The following is a 20340-nucleotide window of genomic DNA, read 5'->3' as shown; positions in this document are numbered from 1 at the left end:
GCTGGAACAGTTTATTAAAACAGAGTAATACCATAATCTAAGCATTAAGAAGAAGAAACCTTTTTGGCATAAATTTCTAGAATATGCCCTCTCCATTCCTGAAAAACAGCCTGGCATTTAAAAAAAAAGAACCCCCTCCTCATTTGCTTAGAAATGTTTATCTTTTTATTCTCTTCTTGGACATAATTTTGCACTAGTTAACTATTGCCATACGGCCATTGTCCGCTGAACATGTCTCTATATTTAGTAAGATGTTCACAGGTTGATTTGGGCCAGGAAAGGAACTAGAGTACTGCCAATGATATCAAGCAAAATTTCATTTTCTGTTGCCTCCTTCTGTGTTAAGAAATAGGAAAAAATCTACCTCTGCTCAAACTCCTGTAATTCTTCAGCATGTTCACATTCCACTACCTAATTGGGAGAAAAAACAAAAGTATGGACAATGGCAGATTTAATGGCCAACATAATTATTTCAAGCAATGAGAACAAAACACTTCCCTTCGCTGACATCTAACATTTTATATTAACATTCCAATTAGATTATTATAGATTGAGAATTAGATACTAGAATGTTATGATGTACACAGCTGATCAACACATCTGAATGCCTCCAGTTCACCAGGGAATAATTTATGCTTTATGATACATAATCTAGCAGCTTTCAGAATAAAGGCAACCTCCATTAATATATAAAGTTGAACATAGTGGTGGGAGCAAGCCACCAAACCTGAGCTTGGCATGGACTCAGCAGACGTGCACACCCCCTTCTTAATAGTGCCTTGTTCAGCTCACATGTCGAGATGTTATAATGGTGGTTCAAATGCTGATCAGATTGAAAGGGTTTTTCACCAAGAGCTTGATTGAACACATCGGACAGATGTTTTTCATCTGCCCTATGTGTGTTGGGGGGTGTATGCAAGGGTTGCATTTTAGATCAAAAAGGCTTCACCAGTCGGAATGCTGCCTGCAGGAGATAATGACCATCTCCTTAGAGTGAAAACAGCAACCCTTGCATACACCCCTCCACTTTGTGGGTTGCTCCCACCAGAGCCATCACAGAATTGGGACACTTGTGTTTGCCACCAATTATTTAGTTCCAACCTTAGTGTCAATACATATGTGAAATCAGCCACAGGTAAGGAAATTAAACATGTAAACATTCTATATGTTAACCATCAAATTAAAATGTATTTTCCTTAACTAACTGGCATTTTCCATAACTCACTACATGCAAACAAGGTTACACGAGCGGTAAAAAGGACTTGCCCAGATAAGTGCCTAACCTATTGTATAAAGTGAACTTCTTACCACTCATGTCCTTTTTACCGCTCATGTAACCTTGTTTGCATGTAGTGATAGTGTGCCAGTTATGGAAAATATGTTTTAATGTGATGGTTAACATATAGAATGTTTACATGTTTAATTTCCTTACCTGTGGCTCATGTCACATATGTATTGACACTAAAGTTGGAACTACATAATTGATGGCTTCTTCTGAAGTAAGCGACAAGAAAAAATCTTTAATTGGATACTTTAATATCTTTAAATTGGATCCCTGATCTCAGAAATTTAATTAAAACAGTTACTCTTGATGCTCATAGCAAATAACATGCTACTCTAAACTCACTTCACCCATCGTTTGATTCAAGGTTTACAAAACTTGTCACGACCAACCAGCAAAGAATTTGAGAGGTGAACAACAGGAAAACATTATTGTAAGTCTCATACTTCTACTGAAAGCAAAATTAATTAAATACAAAGCTTCAGTTGGGGAAGAAAGGAAATCAAACCAACTCCTCAGAAAGATTAAATTACCTCACCTTTTCCACAAAACTGTGTGAAGCCAGAAGCTGTGACATGAAAGAGACTGACAAGAATTTGAAATGCCTCAGCTGTTTACCAGAGTGAGATTCCACATTAAAGAGCTCAGTTTCTTGATTCTGTGATTTTGTTTTGCGTAATCTTGATTTCTTTTGTTGTGGATCATCTGCTAAAACACCCCCCCCCCCAAATAAAACAACTACATAAATAAAATAAACAATTTTATTTAGTGTGAATGGGTGTTCAGTAAGTGCACACATTATTTATTTATGTAGTTTATTTAACAAAATATATATCCCACCTTCCTGACCTCACAAGGGCCATCAAGCTGGTTAACCAAGCTAAAATACATGCAAACAACAATTAAATCATGTATACAATGCTCTGCACTATTCTTACCTTCTGTGAGAAATCTCTAAGGGCAATATATTAAATGTAACATACTGAGAAAGCTGGATTAGATTTAGATGAAGGTGGAGTGAAAATGGGTAAAGGAACATTAGCGATTTGAGATTTGCAGATAATACCACAACTCACAGAAAATAGCAAAGACAAAGTTGCTTAAAGTCAAAGGAGAAAGTGTCAAAGCAGGACTACAGCTGAACATCAAGAAGACAAAAGTAATCGCTACTGGAGAATGATTCAACTTTAAGGCGGATGATGAAGAAACTGTAATTGTTTATGATTTTTTTACTCCTTGGCTCCATGATCAACCAAAAGGGAGATTGCAAACAAAAAATCAGAATGAGATTGAGACTGGTAAGGGCAGCTATGAGGGAGCTAGAAAAGATTCTCAAATGTAAGGATGTGTCACTAGTGACCAAGATCAAGTTAATTCATGCCACAGTATTACCCATTCAAATGGGTGGTTGTGAAAGATGGGCAAAGAAGAAAGCTGACAGGAAAAAAGTTGATTTGTTTGAAGTGTGGTGTTGGAAAAGAGTTTTTCGGATATTGTGAGCTGTCAAAAGGATCAATAAGTGGGTTCTAGATCAAATCAAGTGTGAACTATCTCTAGAATCTAAAATGACTGAACTGAGGCTATTGTAGGTTGGTCACATTATGAGAAGACAAGAGTCAATGGAAAAGACAATAATGCTAGGAAAAGTTGAAGGTAGCAGGAAAATGGGAAGACCTAACATGAGATGGATTGATCCTGTCAGAACTCAGGAAGCTAAGTAGGGTTGGCCCTGGTTAGTACTTGGATGGGAAACCACCCTGGAATACCAGGATAGCTATACAAAGGAAGGAAATGGCTACCCACCTCTTTAGTACCTTGCCTTGAAAACCCTACTGGGTCCGTGGCAACTTGACCACACTTTACACACACATGCATATATCATACTATTTCTTGTTTTTAACAGGCAAACTTTTAAGTAGTTAAAATACAAAGCGCTATAGGATAATATTCTTTATGGTTTGGGACATGGCTACTTTTTATCATCCTCTTTACATTTTGGGATGGTAATCTAGAAGAGACAAATGTGTAAAAAGCATATGGCATGGCCTTTATCTTCCCTACTGGAAACCCTCTCTCCCGTTATTGACTCATAAAAACAAATCTTAATCAATTAAGAATACAGGAAGTGGATTGTTCCATTGGAGGGAAAGCTGGCTGCATGGCTCTCAGGCCCCTTCTACACATGTAGAATAATGCATTTTCAATCTACTTTGCAGCTGGATTTTATTATGCAGAATTTAAAAAATCCACTCGCAAACAACCGTGAGAGTGGATTGAAACTGCATTATTCTGCACTTGTGGAAGGGGTCCCAGTTTGCAAATTTGAGCCAGGCTGTTAATGACAGAACTTTTTGGAGGACATTAATTCAGAGTCACCATAAATCACAAGCAACTTGGCAACACTTAACACATACAATATTTGAAATATTCCTAAAGCTCTGAATATACGTGGTTCAAATCTGCAGGCAAACATGAATGTATACTTTGAATGGTTTTGAAAACCGATAAACATGATCAAATAGCCACGTGGAGATAACTTTAAATTGCTTCCGTGAGAGCTGCTCCTTGCACCTCACCAATCTCTACCTCCTCCAAGCATGTAGTAGCACAAAAATTACTAGGGCTGAGCAATGAGGACCAATTAACATCCTGTGGACCAATTAACATAATTTTGAGTGCACAGATCCTAAATAACCTAGGCAGGAAGTAATTCTAAGATTGCTGCATTCAAAAGTCGCAACAAATCTCTGTGCATCCATTTTAGGCATTTCCTTCCCAGTCCCCTTCCACACAAAATGCAGTTGAAGGCCTCCTATTTTCAGGCACCTTCAAACTATAGTTTTTCATGATATTCAAGTGCAAGTGTCCAGGCAAACCATGAGTTTGTGTTCTTCCCAAAAAACAGGATTCTAACCCACAACTTAACTTCAGTTTAGAATTCTGAATTCTGTGGAAGAAACCAATGCAGTCAGACACTCACATCTGCAAGTTCAAGCAAATTGGACTTTGATTCAAGGGTTTACTAAACCAGTGCTCCACACACAAGCCAAGTCCATGCACATTATGGAAAGGCATAATTGTGTCACAATGTCTAAGGGCAGCCTAAGTCTGCAATTATGAATTGCTTAAGCTGGAACGCTACACATATCAATTTAATCCTATCAAAATGGTTGTCACGGGATACAGCTGGTTTACATTAAAATGTTTCTGTACAACGTATTTATATTGCAGACACCAAGTCATAGCCAAGGCAAATAAATATTTGTTTACCTTCTTTGTTTTCTGGCAACTTTGTTAAATAGTGCAGTATTTTAATTAGAGTCTGTAGCTGTTCTTTTGCACTGAATTCACAGCACACAGAAATCCAAAATTCAGTATCAGTCTCCAACACAGTTTCCTGTATTTGTTATAAGAGAAAAACATATCCTTTCAAGAGATAAATGAGTTGAAATGTGCTTTTAAAAAAAGAACACACTACAGGACACTGCTCTTACCTTTTCCACATTGGCCACTGATGTCCCCTGTTTTGTCACATGCTGTTCAAACAGCAGCACAAGAAGAATCCAGAGGAATCGCTCTCCTCCCAAAGTGCTTATCAGCTGCACTAGGATTGGGAGGCGTCGATGCTCAGGCACATGGGGCAAAGCATCCACAAACACACGAATTATTTTAATAGCCACCCCTTCCACATTCCCCATTGTTTCAGAGGAGCCACCATCCTCCTCAGCCTATGAAGCAAATAGGCCAACAGTTAGTAAATATACACAAATACGACTGGAAGATGAGTTGTTTCATATGAAGCAATTCAAAAATGTATCGGGCTGAAGGAGAAACTGAAATTTTTCCCAAGCTCCATTTTTTTGCAGTTCAGACTAAACAGTCAATTCTGTTGACATGAAGATTTAGTGATTTGTTAAGTAATGACGCAGAACACAGCTCTCTTATACCCCACCTTATTTTATCAGTTTTATCATAACTGCAAACAGTTCCTCTTCTTCCATACCATGCAGGCTGTTTTGACTTTGTCACCATTAATCTTCTTTCAATCACATGAAAACTACCTTATTCCAAACCAGACCATGGTCTACTAAAAAATGCCTACTCCCACTGGCAATAATTCCTCAGTGTTAACAGGTCTTTCACATCACCTGTTCCCTGAGGGTTGATGCTGTAGATTGAACCTGGGACATTCTGCCTGGAAGGCACATATTCTGCTGCTGAGCCTGTACCTCACCACTAAAACAAATTAAAAAATCCACCTTTTACTTTTTGCTAACAAGCCCATCTGAGAGGCCAAAAGATAAAACTGAATTTTAGATTCTTTAAAGGCAATGGAACATTAGGAATGCTGAAAAGTTAATAGAAGACAAGAGAAACAAGGCCAGTTCTGTTTAATGCAGATCTAAACTTCATTTTAAAATGTCTTACCTGTATGAGAGCAGGAATGACCATCTTCACAGTCTTATTAATCACTTGGAAACTGTAAGCATCATCCAGACGCATGACATTTGTTCCCATGAATGTAAAAATGGGCATGATATTGTGTAGCACTTTGCCCTGAACAAGAGAAACCAATCCCCAAGAGGATTAATGATTTCATCCTGAAATACATACTTCTACAAGCACCTTCATTTTGCCAATCAAGCAGTCCTATGGAAATTAAATCAGTGGATTGCCATACAGGCACTGGTAATCTTTTCTCTCCCATATGCAACAAGCAGAGTAAACATCACATTAACCTAATTAGGCAGGGAAAGCAGCAGCTCTGCCTCTGTACATCTATCTACTTATCGAACTACCGTTCTATTGAAATGCCTTTCCAATTGTGCTGCTGATGTGCAGGAAGAGGTTGTCTCATAAAAACGTATCTCTTTTGTTGTTGTTGCTGGAGAGTAGGGATTTGCCTGCAATCCAGAGTTCTCCATCTAACAATCCACAGCAGAAAATTATACCAGCTGAGCTATGTCTCCACTCTCAAACGTTTAATGAGAAGCATCAATGAGTCAGGGGCTGCTCAAAATACAGAAGTGACACAGCTCCTGCCCAGAAACAAATATAACAGCTCAACTGAGAGAAAAGTACTAAAGACCAGGGTAGATAAGAGTGAGGTGTGCTGAAATTATGGCAGTCTTAAGAAGACTCTGATAACCTAGTTCCGTGGTGGCGAACCTTTGGCACTCCAGATGTTATGGACTACAATTCCCATCAATTGTAGTCCACAACATCTGGAGTGCCAAAGGTTCGCCACCACTGACCTAGTTGGAAGAGGAGAGGGAAGTGGCTTGAGAAGCTGAGGCTCTTCCAAACACAGGAAAGGGTCAAAGGAAGGAGCCAGCAGGTCTAAGGTCACCTGACGATCAAATGCTTTATGGTCCCAAAGGTCACAACAGACAGAGAAAACAAATATCTACCACCTCCTGTTTCAGCTTATTACTTAACATTTCAATTTAATACCTTTCCCTCATAAGAGCAGCAACACAAGTAGCGTGTACTTACAGGAAACATTCCAGCAGCAGCGCCCAGCAAGAGCAAAGCATGGTGGTGAGTCTGAGGCATTTCGGAAACCCGGATGCACTGAACTATCAGCTCCACATTGAATTTTTCTTCAAGAATACCTCAAAAAGGAAAGAAAATATCCAAGAATGATAAGGGTTTAAATTTCCTATTAAGATCATGTCTTGATGCATGGATGCTATTGCAACAATCGCACCATCCTAAGCAAAGTTACACCCTGCTTGTCAGCAGGCTGTGAAAGGATTTGTTCTGCTTCAGATGGTGCTAAAAACGCCATTTTTTCACTTCTTAACTGGATCAGCACCTGACACATTAATTCAAAAGGCATTCATGACCATAAAAGCCATTTGTATAACTTATCCAAAATGACACTATTATTGTTTGTCTTACCTGCTCCTATCCTGCTGCCATCTGGTGAAAGTTTCTGGCAAATGTTTAATAGACAGCCAAGTATTAGCTGCTTTATATATTCCAGGTTTTCCTGTCCCGTAGAGGGTTCCAGGCACCTGGAAATCCAGAAGACAAGTTAGATAATAATTTGGGGCAAAATACTCACATGTTATCATATACTTAAATATACCATCAATGAAATTTTACTTGAACAGCGCCTGACTCTGTGCTTTTGACACATCTTTCTGGGAAGATATAACTCTGGCCAGGAAGTAGAACTTTATGGAATGTGTTGTAAGTTTTCTTTAGTTAGTCACAAAATGGGGGTAGGGGGTAGGATTAAACTACAGTGAAGCACTTTGAGAACCTTATAGCTCACTAGTGGGATGTATATCTAATAAAATGCATGTAATAAATTCATAATAACAATAAACTGTAGCAAAGTGATACCCTATAATCAAACAAGGAATAGGCCTTCCTGAAAATACTCCAATTCACTTTGGAAATCCAAAACTCAAGGCCAAAATAAACTTTCCAAAGCAAATATAATGCAAATTGTTATTTCTGATATAAAATGTTGTACTTTCTGTTCCATCTTAGAGAAGAACAAGAGGTAAATGGTTTAAAAGAAATGACCGACACCCCCCCCCTTTTTGTTATCAATGAAGTGTTTAGGAATTCAGGGTTTTCTGCAATATAGACACACGTTCTCTGGAGAAACCACTATAACAGTGTTCCAGTTGACTTTGCATGCATGAAGTTTGATGCCACTTCCTCCCTACCTGACCCTCCCCCCAGGGTGTGTAGGCCTCAACCAGATGACAGTCCCATCCACTCGCTCCCCCAATAGCGGTGGTCCACAACCAGATGTCCCCTTCCTTTCGCAGGGTGGGTGGGCCACACCCAAATGATGGGCCCCCTAACCCCTCCCTACCTTTTCCCGCTCAAGCTCCCTCCCTTTCCCCCAGGATGGGTGGGTCAAAATCAGATGACCAGCTCCCTCCCCCTCTCTCTCCCTCCTACTTAGGGTGAGTGGGCCATGACCAAATGACATGCTCCTCTCCTAAGGGTGAGTGGGCCTCAACCAGATGATGGCCCCCCTTCCCCTCTCCTCCTCCATAAAACACAAACAAGCTCCAGGGACAAGAGTATATAACCTGACTGCCACCTTACTATACACCTGACCATAAGAAAGTCATAATCACTGTGCAACTGGATGCCAGCCAGCATGGAGGCTTTGTGCTCCAACAGGTAAGCAGCCACATCCACAGATCCAGCTGGCCAGGCTCACAAGCCTGCTTGTGCCCAGACTATAGCACGGGTGCATAGGGGAGAGGGCATCTCTTATAGAGTATCTGGCTCTCCATGTTATGGTCTGAACTGGTCCAGGACCCCTTTGTGGACTTGCACTAAAGGATGATCCCAATAGCTGATCTCCAAAGAACAGTCCTTACCCAGCCAGCAAGCTGAAAAGGACAGGAATCAAAGCCTGAGGCTGCCTGAGCTTTTTCTTGTGTTGCAGCAATTCCAAGATAAGTGTGACTCTCTGCCAGTTGGAACTGCTCTCTTCTGGTGCACTCTCTTGATCTTGAACTTTTCTGAAGAATTAAAAAAGGAAGGACTAAGACATTTACAACATTTATTCCAATATTCTTCTAAGAAAGGATCATTACACACACACACACACACCCCGTTACTCAACACTTGAACAGAGCTGTGGCTCTGCCACTATTGACCCATTTATAAGGTCTTCGAAAGTAAATATACCCACTCCTTCCCATTTTCCCCTCTAATAGAGCAAGCAGTGGGCAGCCTGTAACATTTTTGTGCTGCTCTTTTTTGCCAAAAATCTGATCTGTACATTTGCGATGCTCACATCTGTAGGGGCGGAAAGGACTTTTCTCCCACATCCTTCACAGCGAGCCTCATTACATTCTATATAAGTGCTGAATATGCACATGTGTCACAATGCATCTGCTCTTAATTGCATGGAGAAGTCATCAGGTAAAACAGGGTGAACTTCAGCGTAGAAGACTGTTGTCTCCACCTCTTGCATAAGAGTACCATCCTGACTGAGTATAAAACTATCAACAACTCAAAGCAGGGCTCTCTCTAACTTTCACTCTCTTCTTTCTGGGTCCTGCTAGAGAGGATCCTGGGACAGGCAGCCCATCTACTTTACCTCTGCTGCTGCATCTTTTGCCTTCTAGTTTGGTGAACAGTAGTCACATTCTTCACTTTGGACAGGGGTTCCAGTTCCATGCTAACCTGCTCAGCATCAACTGAAATCTAGACAGTACATAAAGTAACATTTATTCTAAAGAACCAAAAAGTCACCTGATTACACTCTGGCATGCAATTTGTGGTTTGAATTGTTTATCTCCAGGTCCTTCTAGTAGGCAATGGAAGGGGCCAATAATGCATAACATGCTAACAGTATGTGACCAATCTACGTGCTTGTAGACTTGACAGCATATTGTAAGATATCTTAATGAAAATGATAAAAATGCTGCATGGGTAGCAGTAGAAAGATTAATTTGTATATTACTTTCTGAACTGGAGGAAGGTGCAAAGATAGGAATGAAAATAATCCTGTTTAACCAATCAGGTATGGTGCTAAGGTACAAACTCACTGTCAAGCAAGCACTTACCCTGCCAGGGTTCCTTGAACTAATGAGACGGAGCACAAGTACAAAACCCTCTCCTGGTCTCTGCCCTTGAAATTCCCATGATCTTATTTGCACCTGCATCCATCTCACCCGTTTATATCTCTCCTTGAACCAACAAGTGCCCAGAGAGCAGCCTTCTACAACTTTTACTAGCCCCAAAAACACAACGCTAGAGAAAGGCCGTTTTTGACAGTTGTCGCCCATTCAAGGTATTAACCAGGGCTGACCCTGCTTAGTTTTTGAGATCTGATGAGAACAAGCTAGCTATAAGAGAACCTGTACAACAACCATTATCAGCACTTGTGGGTAAAGCAATTTTTGTTGCTCTACTGAAAACACAATAGCTTTTAACTTGATTTGTATGTGAACAAAATTTGTTTCAAGGAAAATAAACTTAATGAGCAATGGAGATGTGAAGGCCCAGGTTGGGGGTGGGAGGAAAATTCAGGAAAAAACCTCAATGTTTAACCCCAGGCTGTTTTTCGAGGGGGCGGGGGGGGGGGGGGATGAAAACTCTGGAGAGGGCTTGTGTTTTTGTTTTTTGCCATCAAGTCACATCTGACTCATGGTAGTCCAGTAGGGTTTTAAAATAAGAGATGTTCAGAGGTGGTTTGCCATTGCCTGCAGCTGCTTCATAACCCTGGTATTCCTTGGACATCTCCCATTCCAATACTTGCCAAAGTTGACCCTGCTTAGCTTCCAAACGATCCAAGGAAAAAATCCCATGAAATACATTTACCTTTTAGAATTAGTGAGATGATTTTAAAGATAAAGTGGGCATGGTATAGACATACACTGTTTTAAATCAAAGATACATTTCTGCATGTTGGAAGATACCTAATCCTCTTAAGGGAAACATGCAGGGCTTTTGTTGTAACTATTACATGCTTTCTGTTGTCCTTTTGATCTGCTCTTCCCTTGTTATCTCTCAGTTAACCTACTGTGACACATATTCCCACAGATTGGGTAACAAGTAGCTTATTGCCCTACTTCTCTTGAGGGATAAAATGATTAGAAAAAAATAAGGGCAGAAAGTAAAAAGGAAATCTCTGAGAGTTTCATTAAGTACTAATTCCTAACCAGTAAACACCAAAGGAAGAATACAGCATCTGGAACATAACTATATGTGCTAGGTACCATAGGGTTCACTGGCTTGAAGTTTTCTCTCAAGTATATATTTGCAATTTTGTTTGCAGAAATCGAAGGCATTTGTAACTGTTAAATCCAAAAATGTATCAAATATTGCAATTTGATATATTAAATTATAAATGATGCATTGAATGTATTGTTAAAGGCTTTCACAGTTGGAATCAATTGGCTGTTGTGACTGCGATCAATTGGCTGCTCCGGGGCTCTATGGTCATGGTCTGTTTTTGCTCCTAATGTTTCACCTATATCAACTTTAGGAGCAAAAACAACCAGATCACAGCTGCAAATCCCAACATGGTTTCAAAATTTCTGGAAATTGTACATCCTTATAAGCAACACTAAAGACTCTCAAATACCACTGTAATGCATGCCTTTCCCTATTTTAGCATACATGTCTTACCTGGTAAACTCTCATCATGGTACTTGACAGAAATTATCCATAAAAACTGGCATCATACAGTAATGATAGAATCAAGTTCTCCATATCAAAAGTGAACGTATATTCTCATTATTCTGAAAGATTAAGCTATGCTTACCCCTTTAAAAATACTGCCAATAGTCTGCGCACAAAGTGGATTTTTGCAGGTGAGCAGTAAATCAAACAAGACTCCCAGTATTTTTTGCTGAACCTTTCCATCCGGCACAGCAGCAAAGAATTGTTTAGTGATCTAAAAAAACAGGACATCATTGGATATTTTATTGTTCACTAGAAACATTTAGTGAGCAATAACCTTACATTCTGACAGAAAAAATATTATTCCTACTTCACACAACTGAAGCTGAGAAATACCTGCCAATAGCACCTTGTGAGGCCACAGTGGTCTTAACCAGGACATCTCAGGTCCAAGCTCAATCATAAAAACTATTTATATCCCGTCTCACAGAACTTCAAACGAGAACTAATCCACTGCCGCTTCCTGGACCTTCTTTTTAGCTCTGCTTGGGTTCTAGGCAAGCCTTCCCCATACGGGGAATCTTCACACAACATTTATGGCCCCATCCAAAGGGGGGGCTAGAATCCAGCCATGGGAGTGGTATGCGGCCACTTTGGCAGATTTGCCCTCCTTGGGTCACTTACCCAGGTGGAAGGGTGATTTTGCCGGTGTGCAGCCACTGTGGCCCTCCCTAGTGCTGGGATGCCATGCTGGACACTGTGCCAGCATCCCAGCACCCATGCCACTGCTGAAATAGCAGAAGCAGGCCAGGGGAGGGGATGACGTAGTTGGCTTCCTCCCAGCCATTCACTTCCTTATGCTGGCAGCCAAAGCCACTGAAAAGATGTCTTAAGTCTATTGAGGCTCATGTGGGCTTCACAGTAGCAGGGAGGCTTTTTCACTTCACAAGCCTCACTATGGTGCTGGGAAGCCTCTATGGGAGCGGTGTGGCATCATGGCTGGCCATCTGGCCACTTCGTAGTAAAATACTAGGCATACAAACAAGAACATCCTGACATTTAATTCAGAGGTACTGGAAAGCATGGGTAATTCTGGTTAACCAACAGCTTTTGCACAAAACAGGCTGTTTAAGGTAGAAGACATTTTGAAGAAAGATTAAGGACTACATTATGCAGAACTGGCCTTGTTTCTCTTGTCTCTTATTAACTTTTCAGCATTCCTAATGTTCCATTGCCTTTAAAGAATCTAAAATTCAGTTTTATCTTTTGGCCTCTCAGATGGGCTTGTTAGCAAAAAGTAAAAGGTGGATTTTTTAATTTGTTTTAGTGGTGAGGTACAGGCTCAGCAGCAGAATATTTGCCTTCCAGGCAGAATGTCCCAGGTTCAATCTACAGCATCATCCCTCAGGGAACAGGTGATGTGAAAGACCTGTTAACACTGAGGAGTTATTGCCAGTCAGAGTAGGCATTTTTTGGTAGACCATGGTCTGGTTTGGAATAAGGTAGTTTTCATGTGATTGAAAGAAGATTAATGGTTTAAGGCAGAAGGGGGGCAATCTCCCCTGGGCTTCATTATCAATGGTGGAGAATGGACCCAGCATAGGGAGCTGTGCCAATATAGTTATATCTAGCGTACAGAATTCTGAACTTTCAGCTACCTGGCACTCCATAAGAAGCTGTGCTGGATCTCAAAAGTGCACTGATCTTTTTGCCGACAATGGTCAGCCAGATGCTCTTGGGCAAGCACGGCATGAAGGCAGCAGTCTCCCTCTGTTCTATATCCCCTTGGGTTGCAGTGTATATGTACTGGGGTTGTCAGGTTGTTTGCTGTTCAGGTGATGATGACATGCTTCATCCACTGGAGCAAGAAACCATTACCAGTGATACTTCCGTGCACAAAGGGAAGAAAGGTCTTCTCATTTTTAAAGACTCACATGCTAATTTCCATTGTCAAGTAGTATAATCAAAGTTCTCTTCTTCTTACCTGCCCAAGTCCTCTGATCTGGACAGTAGAATGTCCTTTGTAGATTTCCTGGGAGATGTGTAGACATTTGATGAACAAATCCAGACACTGTTGATTTGTGCATAAAAGTGCAGCTGAGTACTCATTATATTTCCCAAGAATAAAATGCAAAAGAAGAGCCTCGTCTTTTAGCAACCCATCTGGTTTGCTGAGCACTTTTCCCAAGAGTTGATCTAGGACAGGCAGCAAGTAAGAAAGCACCACCTGGAGGTAGAAGGTAAAAATAAATTGTTTTCAAAACCAAGGAAGCAAGGAAATGTCTGAAACAGTAAGATTACAGCATGCTTCTCTCCCTCTTCCAATTCATACATTTTGCAGTCCATGACCCAAAATCTCAGTTACCGGTATTCAGACTTTTTATCCAGAGTGTTTATTTTTCACATATATAGAAAAATAGCCATCATCCCTTGAGGATTACAATAATACAAATCATGACAGCATTGCAAATTATCCTATATTCATGAGCCATGTTTCACCAAACTTATATATATTCAATCCACAAATAGAATCACAACTTTCCACTGGTCCCTCACCACTGCCAACCAGTTCCTACTTCCCCACAGCCCACCTTTCCTAGTCAGAAATTCCAAATTCTAAAAAGAAATATAAGCATGGAAAACTTATAAATGCATCATATGACTTCCTCTTATAAAACCTTCTCAAGACTAAAGGAAACAGAGATAACTGAAGATAGTTACAGGGGTGTATAACAGACTTGTATGGAAAAAGAACAGAGAAAGCCTTGGAGTTCCATCATGTTCTTAAATAAAGATTTGACAAAACATAACAAAAATTAAGCAGAATACAATTCAAATGTTGATGCTTCTTGATGTATAATTTAGAATTTTATTTTGAACGTGCACACACACATATACACAGAATGCTGTTACTGCTCACAACTGTCCATACAACATTTGGAAATAATATACAGCAGTTGCACAGGACAGGTCTCATCTAAAATTTTCTCTTCATTTTTACAGTAGAATCCAGACTATGAAGCACATTCATCTGAAAACTGCAAATCTCAACAGATTATTTTGTTTCACAGAACCAAAAATATCACCAAATTTTAAAATGGCAAAAAAAATATTTTTAAGGTGCTGGAGGGCCCAGCATATTTTCCATATTCTTTGACTTAATGCACATCACTTACCTCGCCATTGACTTCTTTAAGAATTTTCAAAACGTTTCCTGCAATGTATGACGGACATCTGATGCCTTGTACACATTCCAGTAATGCTTCCAGTGCATGTGACAGCTTCTGCTGCTGTGTTTTGTGTTTCTGTTGGGAATGCAGTTCCCCAAACAAACTACTTAGACCCTGGGATCAACAAAAAGGAAACATTTATTATAGTGCCTTCGGTTTAACACAATTTAACACAGTAAGAGAACTTTTACAAACTCAGCCAACAGATCTCTGAGAATTGACTATCTTCCTGCCCTTCATATTTAGAATTATGTCAACAGTACCCTTTTCTATTGTTGCTATATGCTCCCCCAGCTCTAAAACATCAGCACTATTTATTTACACCTATTATCCCTCCCTCCCCCTGCACAGAAGGACTTAGGGTGCCTCACAAGATAAGTACAATATAATGTATGACTTTCAAAAACAAGAACTATAAATATAAACTACATTTAAACAATACATGGTGCCTGCTGTCCAGGCCTTCCTAAAACACAGAGCCACAAAGGAGTAGCTTCCCCAAGATGCACCACTGTATGCATGTGAATGCTGAAACCACAAGGACAGCTCAACTCACATTCACCTGGCTCTCTACCAGAGGGAAGAGGATCCTTGGGGTGGTTGGTGGGTGGGAAAACACACAACGTGTCTCTACTCAGAAGGCTACAAATATCAATATGCATACCACAGCCACATTGGAAAGTGGTGCAAGAAAACATCTTAAGAGGTTGGCATCAGCAATTCCCTACGTAGCAGAATGTTCTTCAGAGCGGCATATAAAGGAAACCCTATGCCAAGAACCAAGAATCAGGCCAAATTCTTGAACCTACAACCTGCTCCAACAAAGGCAGGAGAAAGACTGCCTCTATAAAGGAAATGGGAGGAGCATTGTCTTGGTCAAGCCATTCTTCCAAGAACCTGCTACCTAGTGGATGGAGAACAGCAGCCCATCATGTGAATCCCCCTGGAAGCAAAAGGAATTGACATTCAAAGCAGGCAGGACAGAGCTGTTTCTTAAGTATTACCTGGATCACATAAGTTTGATCAGATATTATCTCTTCTGCTTTCTGCACTAAATAATGCAGAATGGGATGAAATGCAGATTCCTTTATTCCACTAATGGAACGAAGGCAGCAAAGAGCAGCTCTTCGGACTTCGCTCACAGGACTTGCCAAATTGATAAGTAATGATATAGTTACTGGAAATCAAACAAAAAGGGAGAGACAGCTTTTATCATTTTTTCTTCTTTTGAAGTGCACTGTTACACATTACAACTTATGAGTAAAATATCTGCTCTTGCAACCTCTTCAGGTTAAGATAAAGCTATTGCTGTTGTGCTTCAGAAACGGCCCTGCCTTTCTTTCTGTGAAGGCTTGACTGCCAGGGATGTTGTTTCGGGTTTCTGCAACGTTTGTCTCCTCATCCTGGTGACTGCACTGATTTATATTACGTAAATTGCCTTGAAATCTCAGTGAGAAAAACAGATGACAAATAACACAACATGCAAATGTAACATAAATAGGATCTCTCTCACACAAAGGCAGTCAAAATCCTACATTCCTTCCACTCACCCCACAAAGGTCAGAACTGCTCTTGCACAATATCACAAAGATAGACAGTACCTGGAGAAGCTGCCGATGTCAGTTGCCTTTTCTTTTGTGAAGTTTGCGAAGTAAGCATCACACTCCCTATATACAAAGCCCGAGTCTGCAGAACAGCATCTATCTTAAAGTTGAATTGGTTGGATAAATTATAATTGTAAGTCCATAAGACTGAAAGGAATCTGAACTGATTCTCCGGCTCTTTCAAATGTACCTTTAAATGTGAGAGAGGGGGGGGGGGGGGGGGGGGGGGGGCTTTGAATACACATTCACATTCAAACCCACACTGGATTTCACAAAAGTTCAGGAACACTAATGCACAGTGAAACTGCAATAAATGAACATTTTAAAGTGCAGATTTAAATGTTCAACCTTCCCTTCAGAAAATAAATTAATACCTCAAACAGAAGTTTTGTCATTGTGCGAAACTGATTGGCATAGATTCCCTCACTGGCTCTGAGAACTAGAACATCAAACAGCTCCAACAGCAGGTGTAGGTAATCTTTGCTCATGTCATTCAGAGTTTCAGGATTCCACCATATCTCATCTGCAGAAATGCACAGAAATGCAAGAAAGCCATCAGGGGCTGAACCAAATCAACAAACAAGACCTTCTGCACATCACAAGACTATGAATGCTGACTTCTTCCAAACTGAATATTACACTATTCAGAAAAATATGATATAATACTATCCAGAGATTGCAATATGAATAAAAGTAGTTTCTCTAATGCAATTAAAGCTTTGAAAACTTGCCTTTATTCCCCCAGCTGGTAAAGGAATCAGGAGGCTGCAGGCCCTCAATAAAGTCTTGCAACAAAATGATAAGCAGGATGGTGTGTTCCACATCTGCATCTTTTCCAGAGTTCAGTTTTTCAATGTATGCAGTTAATGTTTCCAAAAACATTTCACTCTCAGATGTTTTTTCAACAGAGAATGTATTGAGAAATGTCTGACAATGAAAGCATGCGAAACACACATAACAATTCTTCCTCTGCCTTTACTTGGTCATTAAAAAGCTATGCAGAACTAAGCTCACAAACAACATCTGTATTTAATGTCAAAATTCCCTCCCAATGAACCTGTCTTTAAAAAAAAAGCAGTCTTTACTTTGGGGAATACAATAATCAGGAGCTCTGTTGAAAGCCAAAGGATTCTTAGGGTTCAAACACCTTTACTGGTTCTTGGTCTTGCTCCACCTATGCTTACTGTAATTAGTCACAACCAGCCAGTACAAAGCACCATGGGTGTCCTGCTCACAGGCTCTGTTCTTTGTCCTATTTTAATGTCATTCAACTTTCTTTCCTGGCTCCCTGGGCCTTCCAGCTCCACTGCATGAGTCTCGCCTTGCACTTGCATCACAAGCATGTACTGACTTTCAGTAAATAGCCTTATCCTTACTAGTGGCCTACAATTTCATTCTGGCCTCTGGTGATTTAGGTCCTCTACACTCAAGGGGCACCTAGTCTCATGTGGCCTTTCCACAAACTGGTTGTTTCAATGCAGCCTCAACCAACAACACTGCCCCTGGTAAGGCTGTATGAAAGCTCGATGATACTGCACTGGAAAGGTCAAATGGTCGCTGGGACATAACCAGAAGCTGTACAAATAAATCTGATCCAAACACATTGCCACACACTAACCAGTTGTTAACATCTGTCTTCTCATCCCATGTTACAAGATTAGAGTCCTCACCTCTACATAACCTTGACCTTCAAGTTTCCTCACTTTTCCATTCAAAAGCTGAAAGACTTTCAATGCCAGTGGCAAGTGGCACTCCTCCATTTGTGAGCTGCTGCAGCAGGACTGAACAAGGGCAGAGCTAATGATGTGAGCGGTTATCTTCTGCTTTGGTGTATGAGAATCCTGTTCGGCGATATTGACGAGACCATCCACCTTCAACAAGCATCAATAAAAGCATTCCAGTTACAGATCTGCACACGCTCTCATACGAACCTGCTTTCACTTTGAAATCTACTTCAGGTGGAGAGTGAATGTGGACAGGACCTTCTTGTTAGCAGTGCCCCAATTACAGTATATTGACCTTCCCTCCAGGATAGGTGGTTGGGTACCTTGACTAGACACCAAGTTACGACACCTTTATTCCCCCAGCTGGTAAAGAAAAGGCTCCCCCATTGTTTTTCTCCTATTTATATCAATGCAGGTTTTGTTGAGTTACTGTTTTTTGTTTTAATTTATGGATTTCTATTATTAGCTGCCTTGGGAATGAAGGTCAAAAGAGAGGCTAGAATTTAAATACATACTAAATATATTATGCATAATCTAGTGTGCTTTTATGTCACAAGCAGCACTTTCACATTTTATGCTATTATTAAGATCTGTATCAAGAGTCTAACTGAGCAATCTAAAGTACAATCTTGCCCCCAAAATATTATGAATTGAACATATACCATCTGTAACACTGAGGAAGGATCTTCTGAAGTTAAGTTCTCCGACAAAAGCTGAATCAATTTTCCATTGGATGCATGTACCAAGGATTCTGATTTGGTAGCTTTGATCCTTTTGAAAGCTATTCAGCAAAATGACAATAACAAAAATCAGACAAAACATGACAACAATCATGTTTTGTGATGGAAAACAGTCTTCAACCCACTGGTTTCAAAGAAATCCTATTCATTTCACTGTTCAAGAGCTAACTTGAAACGTGTGAGAAGCATACAACCATTCAGATAAATTGCGCATTTTTGTTTAGTGATTTTACAATAGGTTTACTTCCAAAATCTATACATGTTTAACCAGAATGAATTCCCTCATTTCAGTCACGTGCAATTTTAACTCAAATTTCATATTATTTAAATAGTTACAAAAAATCATAAGCAAGCAAGTTTCAAAACAATTCTCCCACCCCTTAATTCTGCTTCAGCAACCTTTGGGGTTAGAGCTTCTGAAGGGCTGTCCTGTCAAATAAAATGTATTAATTAAGACCTTAGCAAAAATATCCCTGTGAAGTCCTTCATGGTCCACGCCCCCCCTCCCTTACTCTAGTTGGTCATGACTTCTGTGATAGTATCCCAATTGTGAAATATTCTCCCCAGAGACACTTCTCTGGTACAACTCTGCTAATATCTAGGAACTGGTTTAAGATGTTGATTTTTATGGTTTCCTAGTTTTATAACTGATTTTATTAGATGCTTTGTAAAGTATTTCAACTGAAAGACAGAAGGAACATATTTTACATACAAAAATAAGTTAGTGCTTTTTTCTTCGAATGCAAACTGTGTTTCCAAAATCGTATTACATTTTTGTCACCTTCTTAATGTTTATCCTTCATATGCAATTTCTCTGTGTTAAGAGATAACCATAAATGGCTTTCTGGCATGCCTTCAAGAGTTGCCATCTGCACAATATGACTGCTGGCCTCCTGCAGCATAGGCTACAAGGCACATAACTGAAGAGAAAACTGAAAAATTGGTCTGCAGTATAGAGAGCTTAAAAATGTTTTATTAACTGAAAGAGTGCAGCCTAAGTCTCAACAGTGAACTATACTCCTGTCATCAGCAGACAAACATTACTGAATTACTGGCCCCACAATCTTCTCTCTCAGACAGCTCTCTAGCCAGCTAACACAAGATACTATTGCAAGACTGCTTACCTTGGAAAAGCAAAAAAAATAATAATCCTTCTTTGGAAAGAAGACCAAATTAAATAAATGTTTGTTATTTCTGATCATACTGCATGTCTTTAGTGCTGGATTTGTGGATTCAACCCTTTTATGGTGACAGGATGCCACATATTTTATTTCAGGATGTGAAACACACAGTGGCCATTTAAATATATTTAGAAGCGTATTATTTAACAGTAAAGAATGTTACAACAACAATCAGAGAGCTTTGCTGCTGCTTTTTCGTTTTAAAACACTACAATTATTTACCTTCAGGCCACCCTTTCAACAAAGGGTGCAGGGAGCAAAGACCAGACTCTGCTACACAAACTGCTAATTTCCATTCAGCAGATTTTGAGTTGCTGGTAGTGATAACAACAAATGGTAATAACTGCAGGACTAATTGATTTAAGAAATCTGCATTCTCTCTAAGAATCTTTTCTTTGGTTAACAGATGTATTGCAGCTACCAGGATCTTGTACCTAGAACACAGAAGGAAGAGGGAAGAATG

The 20340-nt window shown here is 40.0% G+C and overlaps 1 protein-coding gene across 1 annotated transcript in view; it reads right to left on the bottom strand.

Moving 5' to 3' along the window:
• HEATR1 (HEAT repeat containing 1) overlaps window positions 1-20340 on the bottom strand; it is a 52746-nt gene that overhangs the window by 15372 nt on the left and 17034 nt on the right. Inside the window, exons 15-33 of the mRNA XM_048505133.1 lie at window positions 20100-20311; window positions 18619-18737; window positions 17903-18103; window positions 16964-17159; window positions 16607-16755; window positions 16230-16422; window positions 15633-15805; window positions 14575-14742; window positions 13383-13625; window positions 11541-11672; window positions 9369-9475; window positions 8641-8784; window positions 7187-7302; window positions 6779-6897; window positions 5711-5839; window positions 4777-5010; window positions 4553-4679; window positions 1821-1990; window positions 365-411 (exon numbers count right to left, since the gene is read on the bottom strand). Of these exons, the coding sequence (XP_048361090.1) occupies window positions 365-411; window positions 1821-1990; window positions 4553-4679; window positions 4777-5010; window positions 5711-5839; window positions 6779-6897; window positions 7187-7302; window positions 8641-8784; window positions 9369-9475; window positions 11541-11672; window positions 13383-13625; window positions 14575-14742; window positions 15633-15805; window positions 16230-16422; window positions 16607-16755; window positions 16964-17159; window positions 17903-18103; window positions 18619-18737; window positions 20100-20311 (2979 nt within the window). The remainder of the gene's footprint in view (window positions 1-364; window positions 412-1820; window positions 1991-4552; window positions 4680-4776; window positions 5011-5710; window positions 5840-6778; window positions 6898-7186; window positions 7303-8640; window positions 8785-9368; window positions 9476-11540; window positions 11673-13382; window positions 13626-14574; window positions 14743-15632; window positions 15806-16229; window positions 16423-16606; window positions 16756-16963; window positions 17160-17902; window positions 18104-18618; window positions 18738-20099; window positions 20312-20340) is intronic.

The sequence above is a fragment of the Sphaerodactylus townsendi genome, linkage group LG01 (assembly GCF_021028975.2).
Source record: "Sphaerodactylus townsendi isolate TG3544 linkage group LG01, MPM_Stown_v2.3, whole genome shotgun sequence".
In the NCBI taxonomy this organism is placed as follows: Eukaryota; Metazoa; Chordata; class Lepidosauria; order Squamata; family Sphaerodactylidae; genus Sphaerodactylus; species Sphaerodactylus townsendi.
The sequence above is the reverse complement of the archived record's forward strand: the minus strand, read 5'-3'. Positions and strand labels throughout refer to the sequence as shown.